The 27,247-nt window shown below is 51.4% G+C and overlaps 1 protein-coding gene and 1 non-coding gene across 4 annotated transcripts; one reads left to right on the forward strand and one right to left on the reverse strand.

Annotated features, from left to right (window-relative positions):
- Positions 1-26,925, reverse strand: LOC133236781 (serpin B6-like). 3 transcript variants are annotated; one of them, XM_061398974.1, is made up of 7 exons: positions 16,425-16,542; positions 8,436-8,610; positions 8,120-8,269; positions 3,351-3,468; positions 2,254-2,396; positions 700-855; positions 1-512 (listed from the first exon to the last, which is right to left on the reverse strand). In XM_061398974.1, the coding sequence occupies exons 2-7, from the start codon at positions 8,598-8,600 to the stop codon at positions 108-110; spliced, it is 1,137 nt and encodes a 378-aa protein (XP_061254958.1). In that variant the 5' UTR covers positions 8,601-8,610; positions 16,425-16,542; the 3' UTR covers positions 1-107. The 3 variants fall into 3 exon arrangements, with proteins under 3 accessions (XP_061254958.1, XP_061254959.1, XP_061254960.1); XM_061398975.1 differs by lacking the exons at positions 8,120-8,269; positions 8,436-8,610; positions 16,425-16,542 and adding exons at positions 24,817-24,966; positions 26,711-26,925; XM_061398976.1 differs by lacking the exons at positions 1-512; positions 700-855; positions 2,254-2,396; ... (2 more) ...; positions 8,436-8,610; positions 16,425-16,542 and adding exons at positions 18,717-19,248; positions 19,435-19,590; positions 20,896-21,038; ... (1 more) ...; positions 24,817-24,966; positions 26,711-26,916.
- Positions 4,604-4,709, forward strand: LOC133237101 (U6 spliceosomal RNA). Its single transcript, XR_009733132.1, has one exon. It is a non-coding gene; the product is annotated as a U6 spliceosomal RNA (small nuclear RNA).
- Positions 26,926-27,247: the final 322 nt, after the last annotated feature.

A 27,247-nucleotide genomic window follows, 5' to 3' on the forward strand; every position in this document is an offset into this window, starting at 1 on the left:
CTCGATCAGCCCTTTATTTGTGGACCTTCGCCAAGGTCACCTGGGTTCCAGCTCTTCGCAGAGATCGGGGAGAGCGGTGAGGAGCACCGGGGGCCCCAACCACCTCATCACGGCGAGCAGAAGCGGCCGCAGAACAGGATGGCCCCGGTACTGCTGTGCTGGATGAAGAAGAGGAAGGGGCGGTTGGCACAGAACCGGGGAACGGTCCTCAGGGATAGCCCCCTGATCCTGGCCTCTGAGGCGGCCACGGCCTCCGTGCCCTCCTCAGTGACCTCCACGAAGGGCTTGTGCACGACCTTGGACAGGTGCAGGCCTGGCTGGCACGACAGCCCGCTGAAGTCGGCCCGGGCCGTGTTGAAGCCGTCGGTCATGCCCAGGTCTCGGAGGACGCACTCCATGTCGTAACTCTCCTCCAGCGTGAAGCGGGGCAGGAACACCTCCACCTCCTCCTCGGCCAGCATGTCCGGCTTCGTCCACATGACAAATTTCTCGTAGGTCAGGGCCTTCTCCACCTGGAGGAGAAGGTAGGAGATCTCAGTGGCTGCATCAGTGCTGCCTCTGGGACCGTCCGCTGCGACCCACGCTCCGCGCCCTGTGGGCCCGGGGCGGCCTGCCGGCTGCACACGAGTTCCCAGAGCCCAGTGCCCGGCAGGGATCCAGATTAGACCCTGGGCCCCGGGGCCATGGCTGCCTGGTTACCGTGTTCAAGTCAGTTCTTTCTCTGGGCAGCAGGATGACCATGTTCAGCTCTTGGCCGACATAGGGAAGCACCAGAATCTGGGTGCAGATTTCTGCAATGTAGGTCATTTTAAAGGTGGACTTCCTGAACATCATTTGCACAGGTTTCTGCACATTCTATAAAGGAAATGGATAAACCTTAAGTTGAAATAAGACCTGTGGACATGCTGGACGAGTCATCAGAGCCGTCCACCTGCGCCCACACACTCTGTCTTGTCTTCCAGACTCACCTCAGTTCTATGTCATCAGCTCATCTGCACGGCTCCAGCTCCCACCCCTGGTTCCCAGCGCTCAGGCCTCAGGAGCTGTTCTCCTGCTGACCCAGGAGGTCTCCACATGGACTTTGTCGGCAGGACCTCTCCCCCGGCTCCTGCCCACCTGACATCTGCATCTGGACGCAAAGGAGCCTCCAGTTCGGCTCCCACCCTGGCGGCTCGTGATCCCCTCCACCTGCTCCATCTATACCTTCCCATCTCTGCTCGTGCCGACACCACTCATCCCGCCGTCAAACCCTGGAGAGTCCTGGGTGCCTTTTGCGCCCCACAGGTGACCCATGAGCAAACCATGTTGCTCTAGTTTTAAAGACAACAGGGCTGCCCTGGTGGCTCAGGGGTAAATAACCGCCTTCCAATGCAGGAGACACAGGCTCCATCCCTGGTCTGGGAACACCCCACAGCATAGCGGGTTCTAAGCCCACGAGCCACAACTACTGAGCCTGGGCTGAGAGCCCGGGAGCCGCAGCTCCTGAAGTCACGGGCCTGGAGCCTGAGCTCTGCACCAACAGAAGCACCGGCAGGAGAAGCCCGAGCACCGAGCCAAGAGGGCCTCCGCCACGGCAGCTGCAGGAAAGGTTCGCGGCAAGAAGACCCGGCACAGCCAAGACAAATGGATACAATTATTAAAAAGAAAATACAAAACAATCTGACTTGTGCTTCCTACCCCCACCACTCTCAGCCCAGCCACGGTCCTCAGGAAAACTTCCAAGTAACCTCCCTGGTCCTGCACATGGGCCCGAGGGGCTCTGGGAGATCAGAGCCACTGTGAGAGGCCACGGGCTCTGTGAGAGCTCAGAGGAGGGACACAGGAACCAGGAACCTGGGCTGGGGAGACCGCTAGGGAGGCTTCTGGATAGCTCTGCAGAGAAAGGCATCTGTATAGGTAGCTCCTGACAGGAGGGGGACAGATGGTAGGATCCAGGCCCATGGAGCATCACAGCCACGGTCTGGAGTTTGAACTGGATCTTGGGGGTTCTCGGAGGCCCAGAGACCTGTGAGCTGCCCCGTGGGATGTGTGATACAAGACGGAACACCGGCCGCATGGACCTCCCCTGATGATACACCAGAGGAGGAATAAGGGAAGAGGAAGCCAGGGTTTGCCCAGATCCACATTTGACCACCAGGGCCACAAGAAGCACAAATTCCTTAAGGTCAGCCTCCTCTCAAGCTCCATAAACCAAGGGGACCCCAGAGACCATTTCCAAGAACCTCCTTCGCTTTATGACACATTCTTATTCACCTTGCTGACTTGGAAAGGCCTTTCCTTGGTGTGCACTTTGTAAAACTGTTTGTCCCAGTTCCCTTTGAAGTAGATGGCATTCACGAGAACCAGACATGTCATGGGGTAGACAGAATTTGCAGACAGCAAGTCTCTAATTTTACCTGCAAAGATTTAAAGAACCAGTTAGCTAACAGGGTTACCTGGTGGAGGTGAAGGGCACAGTACTTACTGGTCCATCCCATGCAGGAGTCAGTGCACAGACCAGAGGGTTCCCTGTCCCCCAGACAACCACGAACAGGGAGTTGTCTGTTTACTCACTAAGTTGGGTCCCACTCTTTGTGACTCTGTGGACTGTAGCTCACCAGGGTGTTGCATCCATGGGGTTCCCCAGGCAAGAATACTGGAGCAGGTTCCCATTTCCTTCTCCAGGGGATCTTTCTGACCCAGGGATCCAACCCGCCTCTCCTGCATTGGCAGGTGTATCTTTACCATCCGAGCCACCAGGGAAACCCATGCAGGGAGTCTGGCCCCTAAAGCTAAATCAGCGACAAAAACCTTAATGTCTCCGCTCAGAAAATACCATGAGTTGCATAAAACACATACAATGAACAAATAATAGGGCAGAATAATTCACAGTGACAGAAAAAGGAATGTTCGGTCTACAACGTGAGGGGACTGTCCTGAAGGGGAGAGGCCGAAGCCAGCGTGCAGAGCACGAAAACGAAGAAGCGCAGGTGGACGAGGGCTTGACCGAGTGTCCTGCAGTGATGCTCAGCGACCCGCAGAGCACGCGCTCTGCTGCACAGGCAGGGAGGTGGAGCCCAATCCAGAGTCTTCCTTCCGCCGTTTTTGAAAAGGCAGACTATATGAACATTAACTGCAACAGCCAAAAGTCAAAGTGTGATTGCTCTGGAAGAGGTGCACCAAATATTGATGAGGAGGGGGGAAGCTAGAGAAATTGATTACTGATTAAATTTCAGAAGTGGATTTGAAAGTTTCCAGTTTTATACAGAAAAAAGCCATTTCTGTTTACATTTGATGGTCTTGGGAAGGAACTGATGGAAAATAAGACTGATTCAAATACTGTGCAAACAGAAGTAGTGACACGTCCTCACCTTCTGTCTTTTCGGCTACCCAGGTGTTTATGTGCTTCCTGGACTCCTCTGTAGCGCAGACAAAGTCCAGCTCTTCCATCTCTGCTTGGTAGAATTTGCGGCAGGAATCTTTGAAAGACTAGGAGAGACGGAATGACAGAATCACATGGCTACAGAAACAGACAACACCAACAGCTTACTTCTTCACTGCGCTGACCTCAACACTGATCATTTGACGGTTACTTGTGTAATGTACAAACGAATGTGCAGAATTAAACTTCAATCCGGTTTCTCCATTTTCAACTACACTGAATAAATAACTGAGTAAAATCACAGGCTTCCCAGGTGGCACAGTGGTAAAGAATTCGCCTGCAAACGTTGGAGACAAGGGTTTGATCTTGTGCGGAAGATCCCCTGGAGAAGGAAATGGCGTGTGGAAGATCCCCTGGAGAAGGAAATGGGAACACACTCCAGTATTCTTGCCTGGACAGTCCCACGCACAGAGGAGCCGGGAGGGCTACAGTCCATGGGTTGCAAGGAGTCAGACACGACTTAGCAACTAAACAACAACAACACACCCATTCAAGAGAGGCGATGCGGCAACACTGCCGCCAGCACACGTTCCGGGCGTCACTGCCGTGTGACCCTGGAAAGGTGCAGCATCTCTCTGGCTTCCTCGCCCCCTGGAAGCAAGGACGCAGCAGTAGCTACGTCTCAGAGGTGCTCTGAGGACCAGGAGAATTGGCTCTGCCGATGTCACGTGGCTGAGTTCTCCGCACACTGTGGACCCTGCATGTCGTGGTCCAGGTGCCTCCTTTCACAGAACCCTCACATCATTCAGGCTCTGCCAACCTACTGCTCCACTTCTTAATCGGGGCTTTTGAAAAAGATATCAGTCTCTCAGTCTAAGAAAATGGTCTGGAAGCAAAGTGGTCACCTACAAGTCGATACCTCATCATACCCTTGGTGATTTCAACAGCTTTTAAACACATCTAAAAACAAGTGCCTGCTTCTTTAAATACTATTTAGTAAGTAATGACCAGTCAAAAAGCAAACTAAAGGAATATCTAATTATACATTGCAATTGGTATTGGATTCTGGGAATACTTGATCACTATGAAATAACTGACAAATATTTCTCATCTTTTGATTTTGTATTCCATATCAAAATAACATTCTAAATATCAATGCTTTTCTTGGGGCTTCCTAAGAAGGCAGAGGAATAGGATGGGGAGACCACTTTCTCCCCCACAAATTCATCAAAAAAACAATGAGTGCTCACTTCGGCAGCACATACAGTAAAATGGAACGATACAGAGAAGATTAGCATGGCCCCTGCGCAGGGATGACACGCAAATTCATGAAGCATTCCATATTTTACCCAAAGCAATCTATAGGTTCAATGCAATCCCTATCAAGCTACCAACAGTATTTTTCACAGAGCTAGAACAAATAATTTCACAATTTGTATGGAAACACAAAAAAGCTCAAATAGCCAAAGCAATCTTGAGAAAGAAGAATGGAACTGGAGGAATCAACCTGCCTGACTTCAGGCTCTACTACAAAGCCACAGTCATCAAGACAGTATGGTACTGGCACAAAGACAGAGATATAGATCAATGGAACAAAGTAGAAAGCCCAGAGATAAATCCACGCACCTATGGACACCTTATCTTTGACAAAGGAGGCAAGAATATACAATGGAGAAAAGACAATCTCTTTAACAAGTGGTGCTGGGAAAACTGGTCAACCACTTGTAAAAGAATGAAACTAGAACACTTTCTAACACCATACACAAAAATAAACTCAAAATGGATTAAAGATCTAAACGTAAGACCAGAAACTATAAAACTCCTAGAGGAGAACATAGGCAAAACACTCCGACATACATCACAGCAGGATCCTCTCTGACCCACCTCCCAGAATCTTGGAAATAAAAGCAAAAATAAACAAATGGGACCTAATTAAAATTAAAATCTTCTGCACAACAAAGGCCACTCTAAGCAAGGTGAAAAAACAGCCTTCAGAACAGGAGAAAATAATAGCAAATGAAGCAACGGACAAAAAACTAATCTCAAAAATATACAAGCAACTGCTGCAGCTCAGTTCCAGAAAAATAAACAATCCAATCAAAAAGTGGCCCAAAGAACTAAACAGACATTTCTCCAAAGAAGACATACAGATGGCTAACAAACACATGAAGAGATGCTCAACATCACTCATTATCAGAGAAATGCAAATGAAAACCACTATGAGGTACCATTTCACACCAGTCAGAATGGCTGCAATCCAAAAGTCTACAAGCAATAAATGCTGGAGAGGGTGTGGAGAAAAGGGAACCCTCTTACACTGTTGGTGGGAATGCAAACTAGTACGGCCACTATGGAGAACAGTGTGGAGATTCCTTAAAAAACTGGAAATAGAACTGCCTTATGATCCAGCAATCCCACTGCTGGGCATACACACTGAGGAAACCAGAATTGAAAGAGACACATGTACCCCAATGTTCATCGCAGCACTGTTTATAATAGCCAGGACATGGAAGCAACCTAGATGTCCATCAGCAGATGAATGGATAAGAAAGCTGTGGTACATATACACAATGGAGTATTACTCAGCCATTAAAAAGAATACATTTGAATCAGTTCTAATGAGGTGGATGAAACTGGAGCCTATTATACAGAGTGAAGTAAGCCAGAAAGAAAAACACCAATACAGTATACTAACGCATATATATGGAATTTAGAAAGATAGTAACAATAACCCTGTATGCAAGACAGCAAAAGAGACACAGATGTACAGAACAGTCTTTTGGACTCTGTGGGAGAGGGCGAGGGTGGGATGATTTGGGAGAATGGCATTCAAACATGTATAATATCATATATGAAATGAATCGCCAGTCCAGGTTTGATGCATGACATAGGATGCTCCAGGCTGGTGCAGTGGGATGACCCAGGGGGATGGTGTGGGGAGGGAGGTGGAAGGGGGTTCAGGATGGGGAACACATGTACACCCGTGGCAGATTCATAAGTATATCGCAAAACCACTACAATATTGTAAGTAATTAGTCTCCAATTAAAATAAATAAATAAATATCAATGCTTTTCTTTAAATAGCCACCAGAAAAAAAAAGAAGTTAGGTAAAATTAGCCAATTCTTTTTGTTTAATGGAAATTTTGCTTTTCTGTATATCTAAGGCTCATACAAAGAGACAATAAAATAGCATGTAGCTAAGACTGATAAAAACAAGTAAACCAGGTTGTAAAAAAAATTCACACCGAGCTGTACAAAATTACCAATATTTGCCCTCATGGTGACTACATTCACTCTACACCACCTGTTTTAAAACAGTTAATTTAGAGTCTGAAACAAGTGTGGAAAATAATGGAAAAAGTCATATAACAGAATAGGATTGCTATCCTAAACATACAAAGAACTAATTTTTTTTTAAAAAGACATAAACCCCAAAAGTAAAACTACACAAAGGACATATAAATAGGCAATTTTCAGAAAAGATACAAATGTTTGAGTGACATGCAAAGCTGCTCAGTCTCGTGAGCAATCAGAATGTTAAAGGCTGAGCACCTGCAGCGCTGAGGAGAGGGTGGACGTGCCCACCTGCTACCCTTCCTGAGGATGACGGGAAGGGCTGCAGCCGTCGGAGTGGGAATGAGGCAGAATTCACTGAGATCTGAGAGCCTCCCTCTGTCCCTTCCCTCTAAAGTCCATCTGGAGTAGCACGCACACACAGGACAGAACCACACACACAGGGTCCCTGCCGGCTCGGCCCAGGCTGGGCCCCACCCCACGCCCACCCGGGGCTGGCGGCTGTGTCTCGGTACAGCCACCCCTGAGCACGCCGCCCGCCACCGTGAGGAAGGGTGAGGCGGACACACGCTGCTGCCGAGGCTGAAGCCCCATCACTGTGGCCACCAGATACGAAGAGCCGACCCATCGGAAAAGACCCTGATGCTGGGAGACATCGAAGGCAAAGGAGAAGGGGGGACAGAGGACGAGGGGTTGGATGCATCATCGATTCAACGGACGTGACTCTGAGCAAACTCTGGGACGCAGTAGAGGACAGAGGAGCCTGGGCTGCTGCAGCCCACGGGGTCAGAAAGAGTCGGACACGGCTCAGCGACTGAACAGCAGTCACACAGGTAGTGAGATGCAAAGCCTTTCTCTAGGTACAGGGGACAAGCCCTCAGACTGGGCGCGGGGGCGACGTGGAAGAGAGTGTGGGAGGACTCTGGCTCTGTCTGCGTTTTATATAATAAGAACACACTCACAGGTTACTTGAGGTGTGTATGAAAAAAATTTAAAAATCATGAAGCACTGTAATTAAATAGAAACAGAGTCAAATAGACATAAACTTAAAAAAAAATTCTGCACAGGAAAAGATAATCAAAATATTTACATGTATAAAAGAATTGAGCAAGTCTCACAATGCACAAAATACTTCCAACATGTGAAAAACAACACCAGAAATATTCTATTTAATCACGTCTTTCTTTGGGCCAACTCCTCTGCAATTGTGGTATGATCCGTGTTAGTCCTCTGACAATCATCTCACTGAAGCTTCATGAATATGTGAACAAGGCTGTTACAGGGCTCCTCTTACAGCCAATGACCAAACGGTTCCAGGAAGTGTGAGGTCGTGACTGGGGTCCCACACCCCGCCCTCCGTGTGGGTCTCAGCCCACAAGGCCTGTCTGCACCACAAGGCCCACCTCCCGTCTCCACACAACCTCAGTCTCTATCTGCTTCAGGCAATCGGGAGTAGGACTTACTGAGAGGAAATTGTAAGTCTTCTCTCCAAAAAGCCTATTGGCGGTTCTGAGCAAGTACCGTGTATCCGTCCTATTAACTTCGCAGAGAAGGTTCTGGAAACCCTGGTGGACATCTTCACCTCCCCCACTGCTCTTGTTTAGAGAAAGCGTCTGAAAAAAAAAAACAGATAAAAACACACGAGTGAGGTACGCTCTGACTACAGGAGAGCAAGGCCTGTCTGCCGAGCAAGGCCTTTGGGACTCAGATCACAGACACTGGCTCACGGGCAAAGGAAAGAGCATCGGCCGCCGCCCAGAACCGGCTTCCCGAACGTACCTGGCACATCTGGGCTGCGGTGTTGCCCCTGGCCCCCAGGAGGACCATGGCCAGGGCAGAGGAGATGCTTAGGGGTGCAATAAGCACATTCTTCCAGTTGCCCTTACCCAGTTTTTTCAGAAGGGTCAAGGCAAACGTGCCGTTTGCTTCTGACAGCACATCCATGGTGGCGAGGCTGAAAGGATGGATTTAAAATCAGTGTCACGCAAATTCAGGCCACAGGTCGGCCACGTCTCACTCCGCTCTTAACTGTTGTTAGCACTGATGCTCTGCTTGGACGAGCAAACAGCTACACGCACAAAACTCGGTTTCCTCGGGGCCTCAGACCCCCCCCTGTGGGCTTCTAACACGTGAACACGGCTGAGACACGCTGCTGACACGCAGAGTGTGCTGGGACATGGCCTGGGAGGGTCAGGAAGGAGCTGTGGGCTTTTGCTCCCATTTCTAGATTGTTCGGTGTGTTTGGGGCCTATAGGTACAATTTTATAACAAGAATCATTCAAAATGATCAATCCAAACACACAGTTACACAAGTTGAACATTATGTAAAGAGAGAGAAAGACCCCGATTAGCATAACCTGAAGCCTTGAGATAAAAGACACGTAAATCCCGTACAAAGAAGCATGAAAGCCTAAACACAAACCCCCTTACGCCCAGGTCTCCTCCTATGGGACCTCCACCTGTGCCAAAGTTCAAATCCAGGGCCCTGTGCCCAGGCTCAGGGCCTGCTCACCCCACTCAGGACAAGGGCTTGGGATGTGCCCACATCCACCTCCAGGGCCCGGCCTCGGAGGTCAACAGCCCCGCCACGGAGGGCGTTCGGTCCAGAACAGGACACTGTGGGGAGGGGCGGGGGTGCGCGAAGGTTCAGGGCCTCTCTGCCTGGTGGGAAGGGATGACAGCTGAGAGATCCCCAGTTCTTCAACAGAAAGCAGCGTCAGTCCTAGATACCAACGTGGGAGAAACAAGCAGGTGAGCCCGAGGAAAGGCGCGAAGCCACAGGGCATGCAGGCTGGCAGCCCCGCTCCGGGCCCTGCGTCAGCTCCCTGATTTCTGCTCCCTGCATGAGGACAGGGACGCACCAGGTAATCTGTGCTCCTGATAGCGTGCAGGGCAGCTCACCCCAGAACACTTCACGGCAGCACACTGATTGCTCTGAAGTAAAGAGACTTGAGAAACAGTTGGTGCAAAAAACGTGCTCTGCCCTTCTGCTCACCCTGAAAGCTGAATATAAATCTCCACGTGGAAATACCCTCCCTGTACCAGGAGGCAGAGAGACATCTTTATGGCCAAAGAGGGAAATGAAAGGCTGAAAAGGCTGTACAAGAAACCAGCAAACCCTGTTACTTCACGAACTTGCTCCCCAGGCAAAAACCCCTTGTTTTGTCAAATCTTCACTGACGGGGTCCACCCCCAGCAGGATCCAAGGGTATCCTCGGGAAGGATGGCATTGGCGATAGAGATAACATGGGTCTTATAATGAACTGGAACCTGATGACCCGGGATTGAATGATAAGAGAATAAAGGAGAAAGAATAAAGAGAAAAAAGGAGCCTGATATTCCTTGGTTTACACAGAAAGCCAATAAAGCCCCCGGCACGGGACTTGCTCTGTTCACGGAGGCCACAGGCGCCCTCTTGGTGGGGTGAAGACGCAGGACACCTTCCCGATTTGGTCTTAGAAGCCCGGGCAAAAAAGTGAACTCAGAGAGCCTCTGTGCTCCAGGGAATCAGCCTGGAAAAAGAAAGAGAGAGAGAGAGAAAGAAAGAATGACACAGGGAGACCCAGCTTAGGTGGAATGGGTCTGTAACTTTATTTTCAAAAGGGGCTTTTATACCCTGAGTCACACATTTCCAGAAGTGAAAGATACAAAGTCATGCAGAATCAGCCCAACATTACATCAGTTTTACCTTTATCAAAACCAGGACATTTTTTGCATAGCTATTCATAAACAAGGGTCTTATGTTATGTCTGGCCCTGCGGCCTGTTAACATTTCATGACTCTTTCCTGATAAAGGGTGATCAGCCAGAAAACTTGTTTTCCGCTAAAGTGTTTTTTCTTTATTTCTCCCAGCCTCAGAAAGTACTAAATAGAGTTACATTCTCACGGAGCAAAGGTGCAGTGGGTCACAACAAAGAAAGAACGTACTAGCTCAAAGGTATGATGCGGTTAACACCAAGGCTGCTGCTTGTTTTCTTACATTCCAGCTACATTAACTAACGCACTCCCAGGTGCAAATGGACAGGGATATGGGAGCCTGGCAGCAAGCCCTGGCCGACAATGAAGCCCTTTACCAGTACTGTTCTAATAACCTTTCATCCCTCAAAGGGGTCTGTGCTCATTAGGACTTTTAGAATGCCTAGGCTTCCCGTGCCTTTCATGGTTGGGGAGTTGTGAGCAATGATGTGCGTTAGTTGTAAGGGCATGGATAAACCTGCCAAGCAAGCTAAAATGCGAACAGAGAGGTTAGGATTGAAATACTCCATTCAAGCCCAGGAGACTATAACTAGAGCCCTAAGTTGATTTTTTTTTCAGCGAAAGGTGGTCAGGGAGAGCCCCCTGCTAATGTCACAAGAGTTGGTGAAAGGCATAGTATACTAAACAGTGGACAGACAGACTTCGGTTTCAGGGCAGATGCTCCAGCAGGTCCAGGGGGTCCCTCGAGTCCTGATCCGCCTTTGCCTGTCAGGTCTCCTCTGCATGACCTTTGTCACGGGTGGGATCTCCCGTGGCAGCCCCCGGCACTTCACACACACAAAGCTGCCTGCCTTGTCACTTCTTGAGTCTTGTATATTCGAGGTTGGCACAAAATTGAATGGCGTTGGTTTTCTGCTATTGATTTGTCTTAGGTCAATTTAATTTCTAGACCAGCCGGGAAGAATGTAGAGGAGAGGAAACACTCCCCCCACACATATTCTCTTCCATCTTTAATATCTAATTTCTTGCTTAGTAGCTAGGTCATGACTGACTGTTTTGTGACTCCATGGACTACAGCCTACCTGGCCCCTCTGTCCATGGATTTTTCAGGCAAGAATACTGGAGTGGGTTGCCATTTCCTTCTCCAGGGGATCGTTCTGACCCAGGGCTGAACCCAAGGCTCCTGCATTGCAGAAGGATTCTTTCCACTGAGCCAGCAGGACAGGCCTTAATATCCAATACCTTAACACTAATACAGAAAAAAGCAGAGTGCACTTGTCTTCAAAGGCCACAGTGAGGCTGCTGGTAGTTCTTTCCATCCACTGACAACAGTTGCTGATGGTCATTAAAGGTGAGCACACACCCACTCCCTGTGAAATCGCTAAACTGAAAAGGAAGGAATGAAGAGGTGAGGCCCAGAGGTTTGTTCAGGGTACTCTGATGGCAGAAAATACGTCAATCGGGAGATAAGTGAACAGCCCACGCTGATACAGGCCCCGAAATCAGACAGGAAACGGTGCTTCGTGCACTCCCCAGGGCACTGAGACAGAACACCAGAGGCAGCACTGTGCTCCCCAGGCAGGAACTCGGGAGGGTCCTGTACCCAGGGCTGGTGTGAATTGCTCTGATAGTTCAGGCCCTGCAGACTCAACTCAGGAAACAATGCAAAGGAAAGTTATCAGAAACAACACAAAATGAGCATAATTAGCAAACTATGTGATGGCTGACCTGAAGAGCAGTCAGAATCAAGGAAGAAGTCTTAAAACAGGGAAAAGAATGGAGCAAAACCAGCTACAGAAACAGCTGATTTAAAAAGCAGCCTAGCTCTGCTGGGCTCCAAGGAGCAGAGTGAGAGCTGAGCACCAGGTCATGACTGAGAGAGTTATTTCCTAGGCAGGTTGATAAGGAGTCTAGGGGTCCCCAAGGAGAGAGGGGTCTGGAATTCTCAAGGAGGAAGAAAGGACAAACCTTTTTTCCTTCTCTACAGTCCTTAGGATTATATAACAATAATGTATCCTGCCTGAGGATAGTCTCTGGATTAAACTTTCTGGCTAATTCTGTTATCTTAAAATGTAAATTATGGGAGTAGGTCTGGTGAGGTCTTTACAACCTCCAGACATTCTTTGGATTCATTGGAGAGTATATAACTTCATTGCTAACACTAGCAAGGGGGTACTCTTTCTGCCCCCTTCTGATGCCTATGTCAGAAGCTTTCTCTATCTCCTTTATACTTTAATAAAACTGTTACACAAAAGCTCTGAGAGATCAGGCCTTGCCTCTGGCCCCAGATTGAATTCTTCTCCTCCGGGGGCCAAGAATCCCAGTGTCTTCGTGTGATTCAAAAACAACCTTTCATGACTCTGCAGTCCAGCCTTCATCATTATGGCAGCGCCCCCCATTCCCCAAAAAGACATAGAGAGAGAGAGGGGTGGAGAGCAAACCAAAACATCCTTTTTCAAATAGAAACATGAACAGTTCAAGAACCATTTGTTTCTAATACTGACAAAGTAAGACGGGGATTCTTCTCACCCTGTGCAAGTGATGCTATAAAGTGCTGCCCCAGTGTTTCCAGTGTAATTAAGGATTGCTGTTGCTGTTCAGTCATAAGTCGTGTCCGACTCTTTGATGACCCCGTGGGCTACAGCCCGCCAGGCTCCTCTGTCCATGGGATTCTTCAGGCAGGAATACTGGAGTGGGTTGCCTCCTCCAGGGGATCTTCTGGACCCAGAGATCAAACCTGAGTTTCCTGCACTGGCAGGTGGATTCTTTCACACTGAGCCACCGGGACAGCCTCAAATACACTTCAGAGTGCAGAGAACAGCACAGCGTCTATGAGATGCACTTCTGCAGCTGTGCTCAAGTCAAGTGCAAAGAAAGGTATTCGTGAAAGTGAATGTCGCTCAGTCATGTCCGACTCTCTCGACCCCATGGACTATACAGTCCATGGAATTCTCCAGGCCAGAATACTGGAGTGGGTAGCCTTTCCCTTCTCCAGGGGATCTTTCCAACCCAGGGATCGAACCCAGGTCTGCCACATTGCAGGCGGATTCTTTACCAGCTGAGCCACAAGGAGGCCCAAGAATCCTGGAGTGGGTAGTCTATCCATTCTCCAAGGGATCTTACCGACCCAGGAATCGAACCAGGGTCTCTTGCATCGCAGGCAGATTCTTTACCAACTGAGCTATCAGGAAAGCTCATTATCACCTTTAGGGAAGGTATACGAAGATATAACAAAGATAAGATAGTCCCATGGACTTCCCTAGTTGCTCAGTTGGTAGAGAATCTGCCTGCAATGTAGGAGACCCCACTTTGATCCCTGGGTCGGAAAGCTGTGCTGGAGAAGGGATAGGCTACCCACTTCAGTATTCTTGGGCTTCCCTTGGTTCAGCTGGTAAGGAATCCGCCTGCTTATTAACAGTCTCACGACTTGGTGAGACTGTTAATGAGATATTTCAGATGAGATGAGATATTTCAATTAGCTTAGATAGATAATGAAGTTGGACTTCCCTGGTGGCTCAGATGGTAAAGAATCCTCCTGCAGTGCAGGAGCTCCAGGTTCGAGCCATGGGTGGGGAAGATCCCCATTAAGGGACAGCTCTTCTCCATTCAATGCACATGCCAGTAAGAAGCATACACATTTCACAGGACCCCAAGAGAGCGCAGGGGCCAGGATCCACACTCACAGCGTCGTGACGTCCACCGCTCCACCTGGTCCGAAAGGAAACCCAGCCTGGTGCCAGCCCTCGCCCGATCTGCCCGCCTTCTGCCTCGGGCAGGCCAGTGCCACCGCCCAACCACCCCACACGTACCGAGCACGGTAGGAGCAGGCTGGGCAGGGATGGAGGCGCTGGGGCCCAAATACCTGGGCTGGAGGAGTGGGGCCGGGCGGGATGACCTGAGATCGGGGCAGAGCAGGAGGAGCGGGGTGGGAAGGGCGGGGCGGGGCGGGAGGGGGATGCAGTGGCGGGCGTGGTGGGGCGGGGCGGACCGGGCCATGCCGGAGGGCGGGGCGACAGTTAGACCTGCACAGGGAGCAACAGCATCTTCCTATCCCGGAAGCCCACCTAGGTAGCAGAGCTGGAACCCACAAGCTCTATGGGTTGGAAGCTGATTGTATGGAGGACTCTATCAGGTCACAAAGGAGGCGAGGGATAGAACTGATCAAACACGCTCTTCCTCTTCTGTGGGTTCAGAGGGACAGGAAAGAGCTGTGTCTCTGTGCAGCGTAACGGGCCCGATGGGGTCAGAAGGTCGGAGCTGGTGATGCGGTGGGGAGTGGGCTGGGCTCCCGGGGTGACAGAGGAGCTGGGCCCGAGGGAGGGGTGAGGTCCAGGGGCGGCTGGAGGAGGAACAACCAGGCGGAGTCACTAGTGGGAAAGGGCTCCCGCTCCCAGGAGGTACACTCAGGCCCGGGCAGAGGGTGTGGGCCTGGGAGCTCCCAAGGTAAGGCAGGCAGGGCTGGAAGGATTGAGCAGGGCTGGACTGGAAAGAACCTGGAGGCTCTTCTGAAGAATTGGGGTTTTATCTGTCAGTCATGGCGCTGTGGTGTCGGAAAAGACTCTTGAGAGTCCTTGAACTGCAAGGCAATCACCCAGATAATCCTGAAGGAAATAAATCCTGAATATTCATTGGAAGGACTGAGGCTGAAGCTGAAGCTCTAATACTTTAGTCACCTGATGTGAAGAGTTGACTCATTGGAAAAGACCCTGATGCTGGGAAAGATTGCAGGCAGGAGGAGAAGGGGACAACAGAGGATGAGATGGTTGGATTGATCATTAACTCAATGGACATGAGTTTGAGCAAGCTCCGGGAGATGGTGATAGACAGGGAAGCCTAGCGTGCTGCAGACCACGGAGTTGTGAAGAGTCAGACACGACTGAGGAACTGAACAAGAACATCGGGAACCACTGTAAGACTGAAACTGGACGAGTAACGTGATTCCTTCATTCATCCATATCCTCCCCTCCTTCCCTCCCGTTTCCTTTCTGACTCTAGCACCGGCCCTCAGGATGGACTGGGTGCAGCGGGAGAGGCCCCAGGGGCCCCTAGGACTTGGCTCTGGGGACCAGGGCACAGCCAGGCGGGCCTGAGCCTGGGCAGTGCAGCAGTGACGGGATGCTGCCCAGAGCTGATGAGGGCGGGCATCACAGGATGTGAGAACCAGGTGGACTGGGGGCAAGGGGCCAGGAAAGGAGTGGAGATGCAGGTGCCAGTTACTAGTGTAACTCAGGTATCTGTACTCATCGTGATGTGATTAAGTGAAAGAGAGCCTCCCGGGGAAGGGGAGGGTCAGGGGTGTAACATAGCATTGCTGTGCTTAGTTGCCGGACTCCTTGAGACCCTGTGGACTGTCGCCCACCATGGCCTGAAAATCCACCCGTGGGATTTTCATTTCCTGCTCCAGGGGAGCTTGCTGACCCAGGGGTCAAACCCGCATCTCCCATCAAAGAGGACTCATGGTGCTTGCGGAGCATGAAGTGAAGGTGTCCAGGAGACAAGTAGGAACAGAGCAGGATATGGGACGTGGGTGCAGGAGTCGCATGCGGGACTCACCGGCCCAGCTGCGCCTGTGTGTCAGAGTCATAGCTGAGGACAGAAGCTGAGGCCCCGCCAGAGTGAGAGTGAAAGTCGCTCTGTTGTGTCCGATTCTGTGACCCATGGACTGTGTGGTTCATGTTTAGAATTCTGCAGGCCAGAATGCTGGAGTGGGTAGCCTTTCCCTTCTACACAAGATCTTCCTGACCTAGGGATCGAATCTGGGTATCTGCCATCGCAGGCCAATTCTTTACCATCTGAGCCACCAGAGAAGCCCCAAAGAGATACATAGGGGACATGAACTCCTTCTAACAATCAGTTAAAACTCAAAAGATTTTGACATGTTATCTTTTCCAACTAAATTTTCCTTATGTGCTTACTTTTAAGAACGTAGCATTGTATCTGAAAAATATTTCCCTGTCTGGTTGAATCTGAAGGATCCTGACAAAAAAAAGAAAAAAAGAAAAACAGGGCATTGAACTTCCCGACCCAGGATGCAGTGAGTATAACCATAGTGTCAGTGCAATCAACACTTACAAGAGGTCTTCTGGAAGCTATTTCAGAAGTTTCCCAACACTGTCCAGAAGGGAGGAGGTTTCCGCGTTTTTCAAAGGCTTTATTTCATGATCTGACTTTCAGCTCTAGAGAAGAAACAGAGTTGGTTCTGGCAAGCGCACCCCAACAGGTCTGGGTCACCCACCACCACCAAGGTCAGTCCCTCTTGGCCTCCTAACTCTCAGCCCAGTGAGTCCTGTCCGGGTATTGTTAGCAAAAGACCGTGCATGCTGCTCTGCCTGCGGGCACTCAGATGCCATTTCTCAGCAGCCTACAAAGAGCAATGCTGAGCATGGCCCTGTTCTGCAAAGGTTTCTGGAACTTTGAAGGCGTTTCTCCCTCTAAACTTGGTTTTTCCTTAACTTTGAAGACCTTTCTCCCTCCTAACTTGTTTCTTCCATAACTTTGAAAAATCCTTCTTTAAACTTTTTTCTTCCTTAACTTTGAAGACCTTTCTCTCTCTAAACTTGTTTCTCCATGAGTGCTCCATCCTTGCATAATGAAGATCGTCAACTCAAATAGCAGGGATGTCTCAGCCTCTCCCACGTCATGGCACTGGGCTGGGTGCTGGGCACCTGGCTGAGGACATGACCTCCTACCTGAGGTGCCTCGCAGGTGATGAGAACACCAGAAATGCTCAGAGGTACTTCCTAGATATTATGAGAAAACATCTAGATGGTGGCTGCTGCTGCTAAGTTGCTTCAGTCGTGTCTGCCTCTGTGTGACCCCATAGACAGCAGCCCACCAGGCTTCCCCATCCCTGGCATTCTCCAGGCAACAACACTGGAGTGGGTTGCCATTTCCTTCTCCAGTGCATGAAAGTGAAAAGTGAAAGTGAAGTCGCTCAGTCGTGTCCAACCCTTAGCGACCCCATGGAATGCAGCATACCAGGCTCCTCCCTCCATGAGATATTCCAGGCAAGAGTACTGGAGTGGGTGCCATCGCCTTGTCCACTAGATGGTGGCAGCTACACACAAATTCCCCAAGAAAGTCCCCGGCAGACACTTCATTCCGGACGGACTTTATGGAGGAGCTTCTGTATTCGGTGTGGTTCCCACTAGGTGACTGGCCTTAGGACAGCCTCATTCTCCTTGACTTGATTTTGTGTCCGTACCTCAACTGCAGTGTCTGGACACATTTCTAAAAGGATGGTGAGGTTCCTGGGGGATGTGATTAAGTACAAATGTTAAAGCCCTTCAGCCAGAGGCAGAGGGAAACAGCATTTTAGAGCTGGGTCTTCCCGGTGATGTAAGAGAACAGGTCCTCTGAGAATGACCTGGGAGGTCCCGGGAGGTGGTGGTGAGGGGAAGGTACATGTGTCCTGGAGGGGACTGAGGAGAAGACAGTGGGAGGAAGGACCTTGAAATCCAAGCCAGATCGGGAAGGGCCTGCACCCAGCACACGGGACCCAGAGAAGGGCGCCCGGTGGTTCCGGGTTTCCGCACATAAAGTGCTGGGCAGTCGGCTCCCCTGCTCCCTGCAGCCCTGTCCTCAAGTGTTTTAGCTTCTGTAACGAAACAGGAGGTTGCCAGGAGGAGGGGACCCGAGCCCAGGAAGGTGTCCCAGTGCTCGGCAACACTGAAAGACAGATCAGGCTGATGGATAAAAACGAACGTTGATTAACCAGGAGATTCCTGGATCCCGAGGCTGACCCAGCACCACCCCCAGTGAGGTCAAGCCCCCAAAATGGCACCAGGAGCTGAGAGGAAGGATGTGAGTCACAGAGGCAGCCCAGTCAGAGGGCTGGGACCCCTCCTCTGGCTCACTAATCTCCCCCCCCGCCCCACCACGCTGCGTGTCACATGGCAGAAAAGCCGGACTTCAAGTATGGCCGTTCGGAGGGTTTTTTCCAGACCAAGGAATTTTATGAAAACTACACAGATTGAAAGCTTCAGTTTCACAAGAGGTTTCTCTCTAAAAACCCTGTTCAGTCCTAATGTGGATTTATGACACAGAGGAAAGGACCAGGTTGGACCTAAAGAGACACTTAAGAAGCAAGTCAAATGATAGGGGTAAAATTCCCTGAGACTCAGAACTGAAGCAATCGCAGTGTGCCTCAGAAAGAGGTGAGAGGTCCTGGGTGGGCGGTGAGGGTGGCGGTGACCTGCCCAGGAGCGGAGAGCTGGGAAGGGAGGACCCAGGGTGGTCCTCCTACAGGACAGCGGGAACAGGGAGTCGGGGGGACGCACAGGCTGGGCTACACACACACACACACACACACAGACACACACAGACACAGACACAGACACACACACACGCACAGACAGAAACTGACACAGACACACACACACAGGCGGACTCGATCAGCCCTTTATTTGTGGACCTTCGCCAAGGTCACCTGGGTTCCAGCTCTTCGCAGAGATCGGGGAGAGCGGTGAGGAGCACTGGGGGCCCCCCCATCTCGTCACGGCGAGCAGAAGCGGCCGCAGAACAGGATGGCCCCGGTCCTGCTGTGCTGGATGAAGAAGAGGAAGGGGCGGTTGGCATAGAAATGGTGCACGACGCCCAGGCTTCGCCTGATCCTGGCCTCTGAGGCGGCCACGGCCTCCGTGCCCTCCTCGGTGACCTCCAAGAAGGACTTGTGCATGACCTTGGACAGGTGCAGGCCTGGCTGGCACGACATCCCGCTGAAGTCGGCACGGGCCGCGTTGAAGGCGTCAGTCATGCCCAGGTCTTGGAGGACGCACTCCATGTCGTAACTCTCCTCCAGCGTGAAGCAGGGCAGGAACACCTCCACCTCCACCTCGGCCAGCACGTCCGGCATCGTCCACGCGACAAATTTCTCGTAGGTCAGGGCCTTCTCGACCTGGAGGAGAAGGTAGGAGATCTCAGGGTCTGCAGCAGTGCTGCCTTGGGGACCATTCACTGTGACCCACGCTCCGCGCCCTGTGGGTCTGGGCAACCTGCCAGCTGCACACGAGTTCCCAGAGCCCAGTGCCCGGCAGGGATCCAGATTAGACCCTGGGCCCCGGGGACATAGCCGCCTGCTTACCGTGATCAAGTCAGTGCTTTCAAAGGGCAGCAGGATGACCATGTTCAGCTCTTGGCCGACGTAAGGAAGCACCAGAATCTGGCTGCAGATTTCTGCAATGCAGGCCGTTTTAAAGGTGGACCAGTTGTAAATCATTAGCGCACGTTTCTGCACGTTCTATAAAGGACATGGATAAACGTTAAGTTGAAACAAGACCCGTGGACACACTGGACGAGTCATCAGAGCCGTCCACCTGCACCCACACACTCTGTCCTGTCTTCCAGACCCACCCCAGCTCCGCGTCGTCAGCTCGTCTGCACAGCTCCAGCTCCCACCCCTGGTTCCCAGCACTCAGGCCTCAGGCTGCTATTCTCCTGCTGACCCAGGAAGTCTCCACATGGACATTCCCAGCAGGACCTCTCCCCTGGCTCCTGCCCACCTGACATCTGCATCTGGACGCAAAGGAGCCTCCAGTTCGGCTCCCACACTGGCGGCTCGTGTTCCCCTCCGCCTTCTCCATCTATACCTTCCCATCTCTGCTCGTGCCGACACCACTCATCCCGCCGTCAAACCCTGGAGTGTCCTGGGCCCCTGTCCTTCGTGCCCCACAGCTGACTCTTGTACAAACCATGTTGGCTCTAGTTTTAAAGACAACAGGGCTGCCCTGGTGGCTCAGGGGTAAATAACCCGCCTTCCAATGCAGGAGACACAGGCTCCATCCCTGGTCTGGGAACACCCCACAGTCCAGGGGCTTCTAAGCCCACGGGCCTGAGCACCGAGCCAAGAGGGCCTCCACCACGGCAGCTGCAGGAAAGGCTCTGCAGCAAGAAGACCCGACACAGCCAAAATAAATAGATACAATTATTTAAAAAAAAATACAAAACAATCTGACTTGTGCTTCCTACCCCCACCACTCTCAGCCCAGCCACGGTCCTCAGGAAAACTTCCAAGTAACCTCCCTGGTCCTGCACATGGGCCCGAGGGGCTCTGGGAGATCAGAGCCACTGTGAGAGGCCACGGGCTCTGTGAGAGCTCAGAGGAGGGACACAGGAACCAGGAACCTGGGCTGCGGACACCGCTAGGGAGGCTTCTGGACGGCCCTGCAGAGAAAGGCGTCTGTGTAGGTAGCTCCTGACGGGAGGGGGACAGACGGTAGGATCCAGGCCCATAGAGCGTTACAGCCATGGTCTGGAGTTTGAACTGGATCTTGGGGGTTCTAGGAGGCCCAGAGACCTGTGAGCTGCCCCGTGGGATGTGTGATACAAGACGGAACACTGGCCGCACGGATCTCCGCTCATGATACAGCAAAGGCAGAGCAGGAGGAGAGGAAGCCAGGGTTTGCCCAGATCCACATCTGGGCTGCCAAGGCCACAAGAGGCACACGTTCCTTGAGGTCAGCCTCCTGGCAGGCTCCGTAAACCAAGGGGACCCCAGGGACCGTTTCCAAGAACTTCCTTCGCTTTATGACACATTCTTGTTCACCTTGCAGACGTTGAATATCCCTTCCATGGTGCGCCCTTTGAGAAATGGTTTAGCCCAGTTTCCTTTGAAGTAGACAGCGCTCACGAGAACCAGACGTGTCATGGGGTTAACTGAATTTGCAGGGAGCAAGTCTCTAATTTTACCTGCAAAGATTTAAAGAACCAGTTAGCTAAGAGGGTTACCTGGTGGAGGTGCTGGGCACAGTAGTCACTGGTCCGTCCCCTGCAGGAGTCAGTGCACAGACCAGAGGGTTCCCTGTCCCCCAGACAACCACGAACAGGGAGTTGTCTGTTTACTCACTAAGTTGGGTCCCACTCTTTGTGACCCCGTGGACTGTAGCCCACCAGGCTCCTGCATCCATGGGGTTCCCCAGGCAAGAATACTGGAGCAGATTGCCATTTCCTTCTCCAGGGGATCTTTCTGACCCAGGGATCCAACCCGCCTCTCCTGCATTGGCAGGTGGATTCTTTACCATCTGAGCCACCAGGGAAACCCATGCAGGGAGCCTGGCCCCTAAAGCTAAATCAGCAACAAAAGCCATAAAGTCTCCGCTCAGAAAATACCATGAGTTGCATAAAACACATACAATGAACAAATAATAGGGCAGGATAATTCACAGTGACAGAAAAAGGAATGTTCGGTCTACAACGTGAGGGGACTGTCCTGAAGGGGAGAGGCCAAAGCCAGTGTGCAGAGCACGAAAACGAAGAAGCGCAGGTGGACGAGGGCTTGACCGAGTGTCCTGCAGTGATGCTCAGCGACCCGCAGAGCACGCGCTCTGCTGCACAGGCAGGGAGGTGGAGCCCGATCCAGAGTCTTCCTCCCACCCTTTGTGAAAAGGCAGACTATATGAACATTAACTGCAACAGCCAAAAGTCAAAGTGCGATTGCTCTGGAAGAGGTGCACCAAATATTGATGAGGAGGGGGGAAGCTAGAGAAATTGATTACTTACTGAATATATTTCAGAAGTGGATTTGAAAGTTTCCAGTTCTTTAGAGAAAAAAGCCATTTCTGTTTACATTTGATGGTCTTGGGAAGGAACTGATGGAAAATAAGACTCATTCAAATACTGTGCGAACAGAAGTCGTGACACGTCCTCACCTTCTGTCTTTTCGGCTACCCAGGTGTTTATGTGCTTTGTGGACTCCTCCGTAGCGCTGACAAAGTCCAGCTCTTCCATCTCTGCTTGGTAGAATATGCGGCAGGCATTTTTGAAAGACTAGGAGAGACGGAATGACAGAATCACATGGCTACAGAAACAGACAACGCCAAGAGCGTACTTCTTCACCGCGCCGACCTCAACACTGATCATTTGACGGTTACTTGTGTAATGTACAAACTAATGTGCAGAATTAACCTTCAATCTGGTTTCTCAGTTTTCAGCTACATTGAATAAATAACTGAGTAAAATCACAGGCTTCCCAGGTGGCACAGTGATAATGAATCCACCTGCCAGTGTTGGAGACGAGGGTTTGATCTCTGTGTGGGGAAGATCCCCTGGAGAAGGAAGTGGCAACACACTGCAGTATTCTTGCCTGGACATTCCCACGCACAGAAGAGCCTGATCCACGGGATCGCAAGGAGTCAGACACGACTTAGCGACTAAACAACAACAACACAGCCATTCAAGAGAGGCGATGCGGCAACACTGCCGCCAGCACACGTTCCGGGCGTCACTGCCGCGTGACCCTGGAAAGGTGCAGCGTCTCTCTGGCTTCCTTGCCCCCTGGAAGCAAGGACGCAGCAGTAGCTACGTCTCAGAAGTGCTCTGAGGACCAGGAGAATTGGCTCTGCCGATGTCACGTGGCTGAGTTCTCCGCACACTGTGGCCCCTGTATCTTGTGGTCCAGGTGCCTCATTTCATAGAACCCTCACATCATTCAGGCTCTGCCAACCTACTGCTCCACTTCTTAATTGGGGCTTTTGGAAAAGATGTCAGTCTCCCAGTCTAAGAAAATAGTCTGGAAGCAAAGTGGTCACCTACAAGTCATTACCTCATCATACCCTTGGTGATTTCAACAGCTTTTAAACACATCTGAAAACAAGTGCCTGCTTCTTAAAATACTATTTAGTAAGTAATGACCAGTCAAAAACCAAACTAAAGCAATATCTAATCATACACTGCCATTGGTATTGGATTCGTGGAATACTCGATCACTGTGAAATAACTGACAAATATTTCTCATCTTTTGATTTTATGTTCCATATCAAAATAACATTTTAAATATCAATGCTGTTCTTCAAATATCCACCAGCAAAAAAAGGAAGTTAAGGAAAATTAGCCAATTTTTTGTGTTTATTGAAAATTTTGCCTTTTTGTACATCTAAGGCTCAAAGATGACAATAAACTTGCATGTAGCTAAGACTGATAAAAACAAGTAAACCAGGTTGTAAAAAAAAGTTCCCACCAAGCTGTACAAACCTTACAAATATTTGACCTCATGGTGACTTTGTTCACTTTACACCACCTGTTTTAAAACAGTTAATTTAGAGTCTGAAACAAGTGTGAAAAATAATGTAAAAAATCATATAACAGAATAGGATCGCTATCCTAACACATGATTAACTCATTAAAAAAAAAAAAAAAAGACATAAAGCCCAAAATAAAATACACATAGGGCATATAATAGGCAATTTTCAGAAAAGATACAAACGTTTGATCACCATGAAAAGCTGCTCAGTCTCGTGAGCAATCAGAATGTTAAAGGCTGATCACCTACAGCGCTGAGGGGAGGGTGGACGCGCCCACCCCGCTACCCTTCCTGAGGACGACAGGAAGGGCTGCAGCCATTGGAGTGGGAATGAGGCAGAATTCACTGAGATCTGAGAGCCTCCCTCTGTCCCTTCCCTCTAAAGTCCATCTGGAGTAGCACACACACACAGGACAGAACCACACACACAGGGTCCCTGCCGGCTCGGCCCGGGCTGGGTCCCACCCCACGCCCACCCGGGGCTGGCGGCTGTGTCTCGGTACAGCCACCCCTGAGCGCGCCGCCCGCCACCGTGAGGAAGGGTGAGGCGGACACATAACTGCTGCCGAGGCTGAAGCCCCATCACTGTGGCCACCAGATACAAAGAGCCGACCCATCGGAAAAGACCCTGATGCTGGGAGACATCGAAGGCAAAGAAGGGGGGACAGAGGACGAGGCGTTGGATGCATCACCGACTCAACGGACGTGACTCTGAGCAAACTCTGGGACGCAGTAGAGGACAGAGGAGCCTGGGCTGCTGCAGCCCACGGGGTCAGAAAGAGTCGGACATGGCTCAGCGACTGAACAGCAGTCACACAGGTAGTGAGATGCAAAGCCTTTCTCTAGGTACAGGGGACAAGCCCTCAGACTGGGCGCGGGGGCGACGTGGAAGAGAGTGTGGGAGGACTCTGGCTCTGTCTGCATTTTATATAATAAGAACACACTCACAGATTGCTTGAGGTGTGTATGAAAAAAATTTAAAAATCAGGAAAGCAGTGTGATTAAATAGAACCAGAGTAAAAAACACAAAAATTTAAAAAAATTTCTGCATAGGAAAAGATAATCAAAATGTTTACATGTGTAAAAGAATTGAGCAAGTCTCACAACGCACAAAATACTTCCAACATGTGAAAAACAACATCAGAAATATTCTATTCGATCACTTCCCTGTTTGGGCCAACTCCTCTGCAACTGTGGTATGATCCGTGTTAGTTCTCTGACAATCATCTCACTGAAGCTTCATGAGTATGTGAACAAGGCTGTTACAGGGCTCCTCTTACAGGCAATGACTGAACGGTTCCAGGAAGCGTGAGGTCGTGACTGGGGTCCCACACCCCGCCCTCCATGTGGGTCTCAGCCCACAAGGCCTGTCTGCACCACAAGGCTCGCCTCCCGTCTCCACACGACCTCGGTCTCTATCTGCTTTGGGCAATCAGGAGTATGACTTACCGAGAGGAAATCGTAGGGCTTCTGTCCAAAAAGCCTGTTGGCGGTTCTGAGCAAGTACTGTGTGTCCGTCCTATTAACTTCGCTGAGAAGGTTCTGGAAATCCTGGTGGACATCTTCACCTCCCCCACTGCTCTTGTTTAGAGAAAGCGTCTGAAATCAAAAACAGATAAAACCCACCACTGCAGTAAGCCCTGACTACAGGAAATGGACCCAACACTAAAGTCAGCCTAAGCACCACACTGATCCTCACCGCAGCTTAAAACAAGACTCACCCAGATAAAGGCACAGTGGCTCTGGGAAGTCCCCCAGCCTGCCTCCCGCAGGGGCTCAGGCAGCGACAGCGGGCGCAGAAATGCCCCTTGAGAGCCCAGGGCCCTGTGCTCACGGTCTGCCTGCAGACAGGGCCGTGGACAGGCCTCCTGTCTCTGCACAACAGGCCACATCTTTGGGTCTGGACTGGCCTTGGGACGGGCTCCGACCAGCGGGACACAGAAGTGGCTCTTCCGGGCCTGGGCTTTCGTAAAGGCCTGGCACCCCCACGTTCGTGTCTTGCCCCCTGTTGCCAGGGCGCAGAAATGCCCAGCCATCCTGCTGGGGCCTTGTGACAACACGGCAGAGCAGACACACGGAGGAGAGCACCTCGCGGGATCGGGGCCGCTCCTGGACCATGAGGAGCCCAGCGGGCACCATGCGGCCAGGACACAGAGTGCCAGGCACGGTCCCGGTCATTCTGGGTCATGGGAGGTTTGTTTGGGAGCCACCAAGAGAAGGTCCAGACAGACATTCGGCCCGGTTCCGCTGTAACACGAACCTAAAGCCTGGGCAAGGGCTTTGCACCCAGTGACCGGCTGAGGCCGGAGGGCCGGGGGGCACCACTGCTGGAGGAGAGGAGCTCAGGCAGGAGCCCTGGAGAGACCCCCATGCAGGGCGGGAAGGCTGGGCCTCCCCCTAAAATCGGAATCTGCACAGGAGGTGCCCAGAGAGAGGGCGGCCCCTTCAGAGTTGGGAGAGTGGGAGCGGAGACAGTGCCGAGCTCAAGAGGGGACTGCTCCCTTTTCAGCAGAACTTAAAGGGAACACATGCGTCTCCCAGGTGGCACAGTGGTAAAGGATCCACCTGCCAGTGCAGGAGACTCAAGACTCATGGGTTCGATCCCTGGGTCAGGAAGATCCCCTGGAGGAGGACATGGCAACCCACAGCAGTGTTCTTTCTGGAGAACCCCATGGACAGAGGAGCCTGGAGGGCTACAGTCCACGGGGAAGCAGAGAGTCAGAGATGACTGAGCACGAGCACCCGCGTATTTGCGCCCTAACACTTGCTGGGTGGAGGGTGCCAATGTTTCTCACTCCCAGCCTCTCCAGCTGGCACAGGACCCTGAAAGTGATGGCCTTAGGGCAAAGGTCAAACTCAAGGCCCAGGGTCAAGGGCGGGATCAGGACTCTGTTAAACCTGGAGACCCTCGGACCCCAGGCAATTGGGAACGGTAAGGGCACCCCACGTGTGGGAAGGCTGTGACCCCCAGGGGGCCAGAGGTCAGCGCCCCGAGGCCACTGCAGCCCAGGAGCTGGCGTCCACACCCTGTGCAGCCTGCCCGGGGCCGGCTCTGGGCGTCTCGGCAGGACGGGCCTCGGCCAGCAGGGCCTTGGGCAGCGGGTCCGAGCAGAGGCTCGATGACGCTTGCTCGTTCAAGCCTGTCCTGCTGGAATCGGGTGCTGCGCGGTCAGGAGCCCCAGACCACCAGCCAGAGAGACGTTGAGGGGACGCCCAGGGACGGGGCAGACGGGGGAGTAGGCCTGTCTGTCGAGCAAGGCCTTTGGGATTCAATCGTGTACACCAGCTCACGGGCCAAAGAAAGAGCTTCAGCTGCCGCCCAGAAGCGGCTTCCTGAACGTACCTGGCACATCTGGGCTGCGGTGTTGCCCCTGGCCCCCAGGAGGACCATGGCCAGGGCAGAGGAGATGCTTAGGGGTGCGATAAGCACATTTTTCGAGCTGCCCTCACCCAGCTTTTTCAGAAGGGTCAAGGCAAACGTGCCGTTTGCTTCTGACAGCGTATCCATGGTGGCGAGGCTGAAAGGATGGATTTAAAATCAGTGTCACGCAAATTCAGGCTACAAGTCGACAGCATCTCACTCTGCTCTTAACTGTTGTTAGCACTGACGCTCTGCTTGGACGAGCAAACAGCTACATGCACAAAACTCAGTTTCCTCGGGGGGCACTCAGACCCTCCTGTGGGCTTCTGACACGTGAACATGGCTGAGACACGCTGCTGACACAGAGAGGGTGCTGGGCCTGGGAGGGTGGAGGGAGCTATTGGCTTTTGTTCTCATTTCTATTGTGTTTGGGGCCTCTAGGTATGATTTTATACCAAGAATCACTCAAAATGATCAATCCAAACACAATTACACAAGTTGAATGTTTTGTAAAGAGAG

The sequence above is a fragment of the Bos javanicus genome, chromosome 23 (assembly GCF_032452875.1).
Source record: "Bos javanicus breed banteng chromosome 23, ARS-OSU_banteng_1.0, whole genome shotgun sequence".
NCBI classification, from domain to species: Eukaryota; Metazoa; Chordata; class Mammalia; order Artiodactyla; family Bovidae; genus Bos; species Bos javanicus.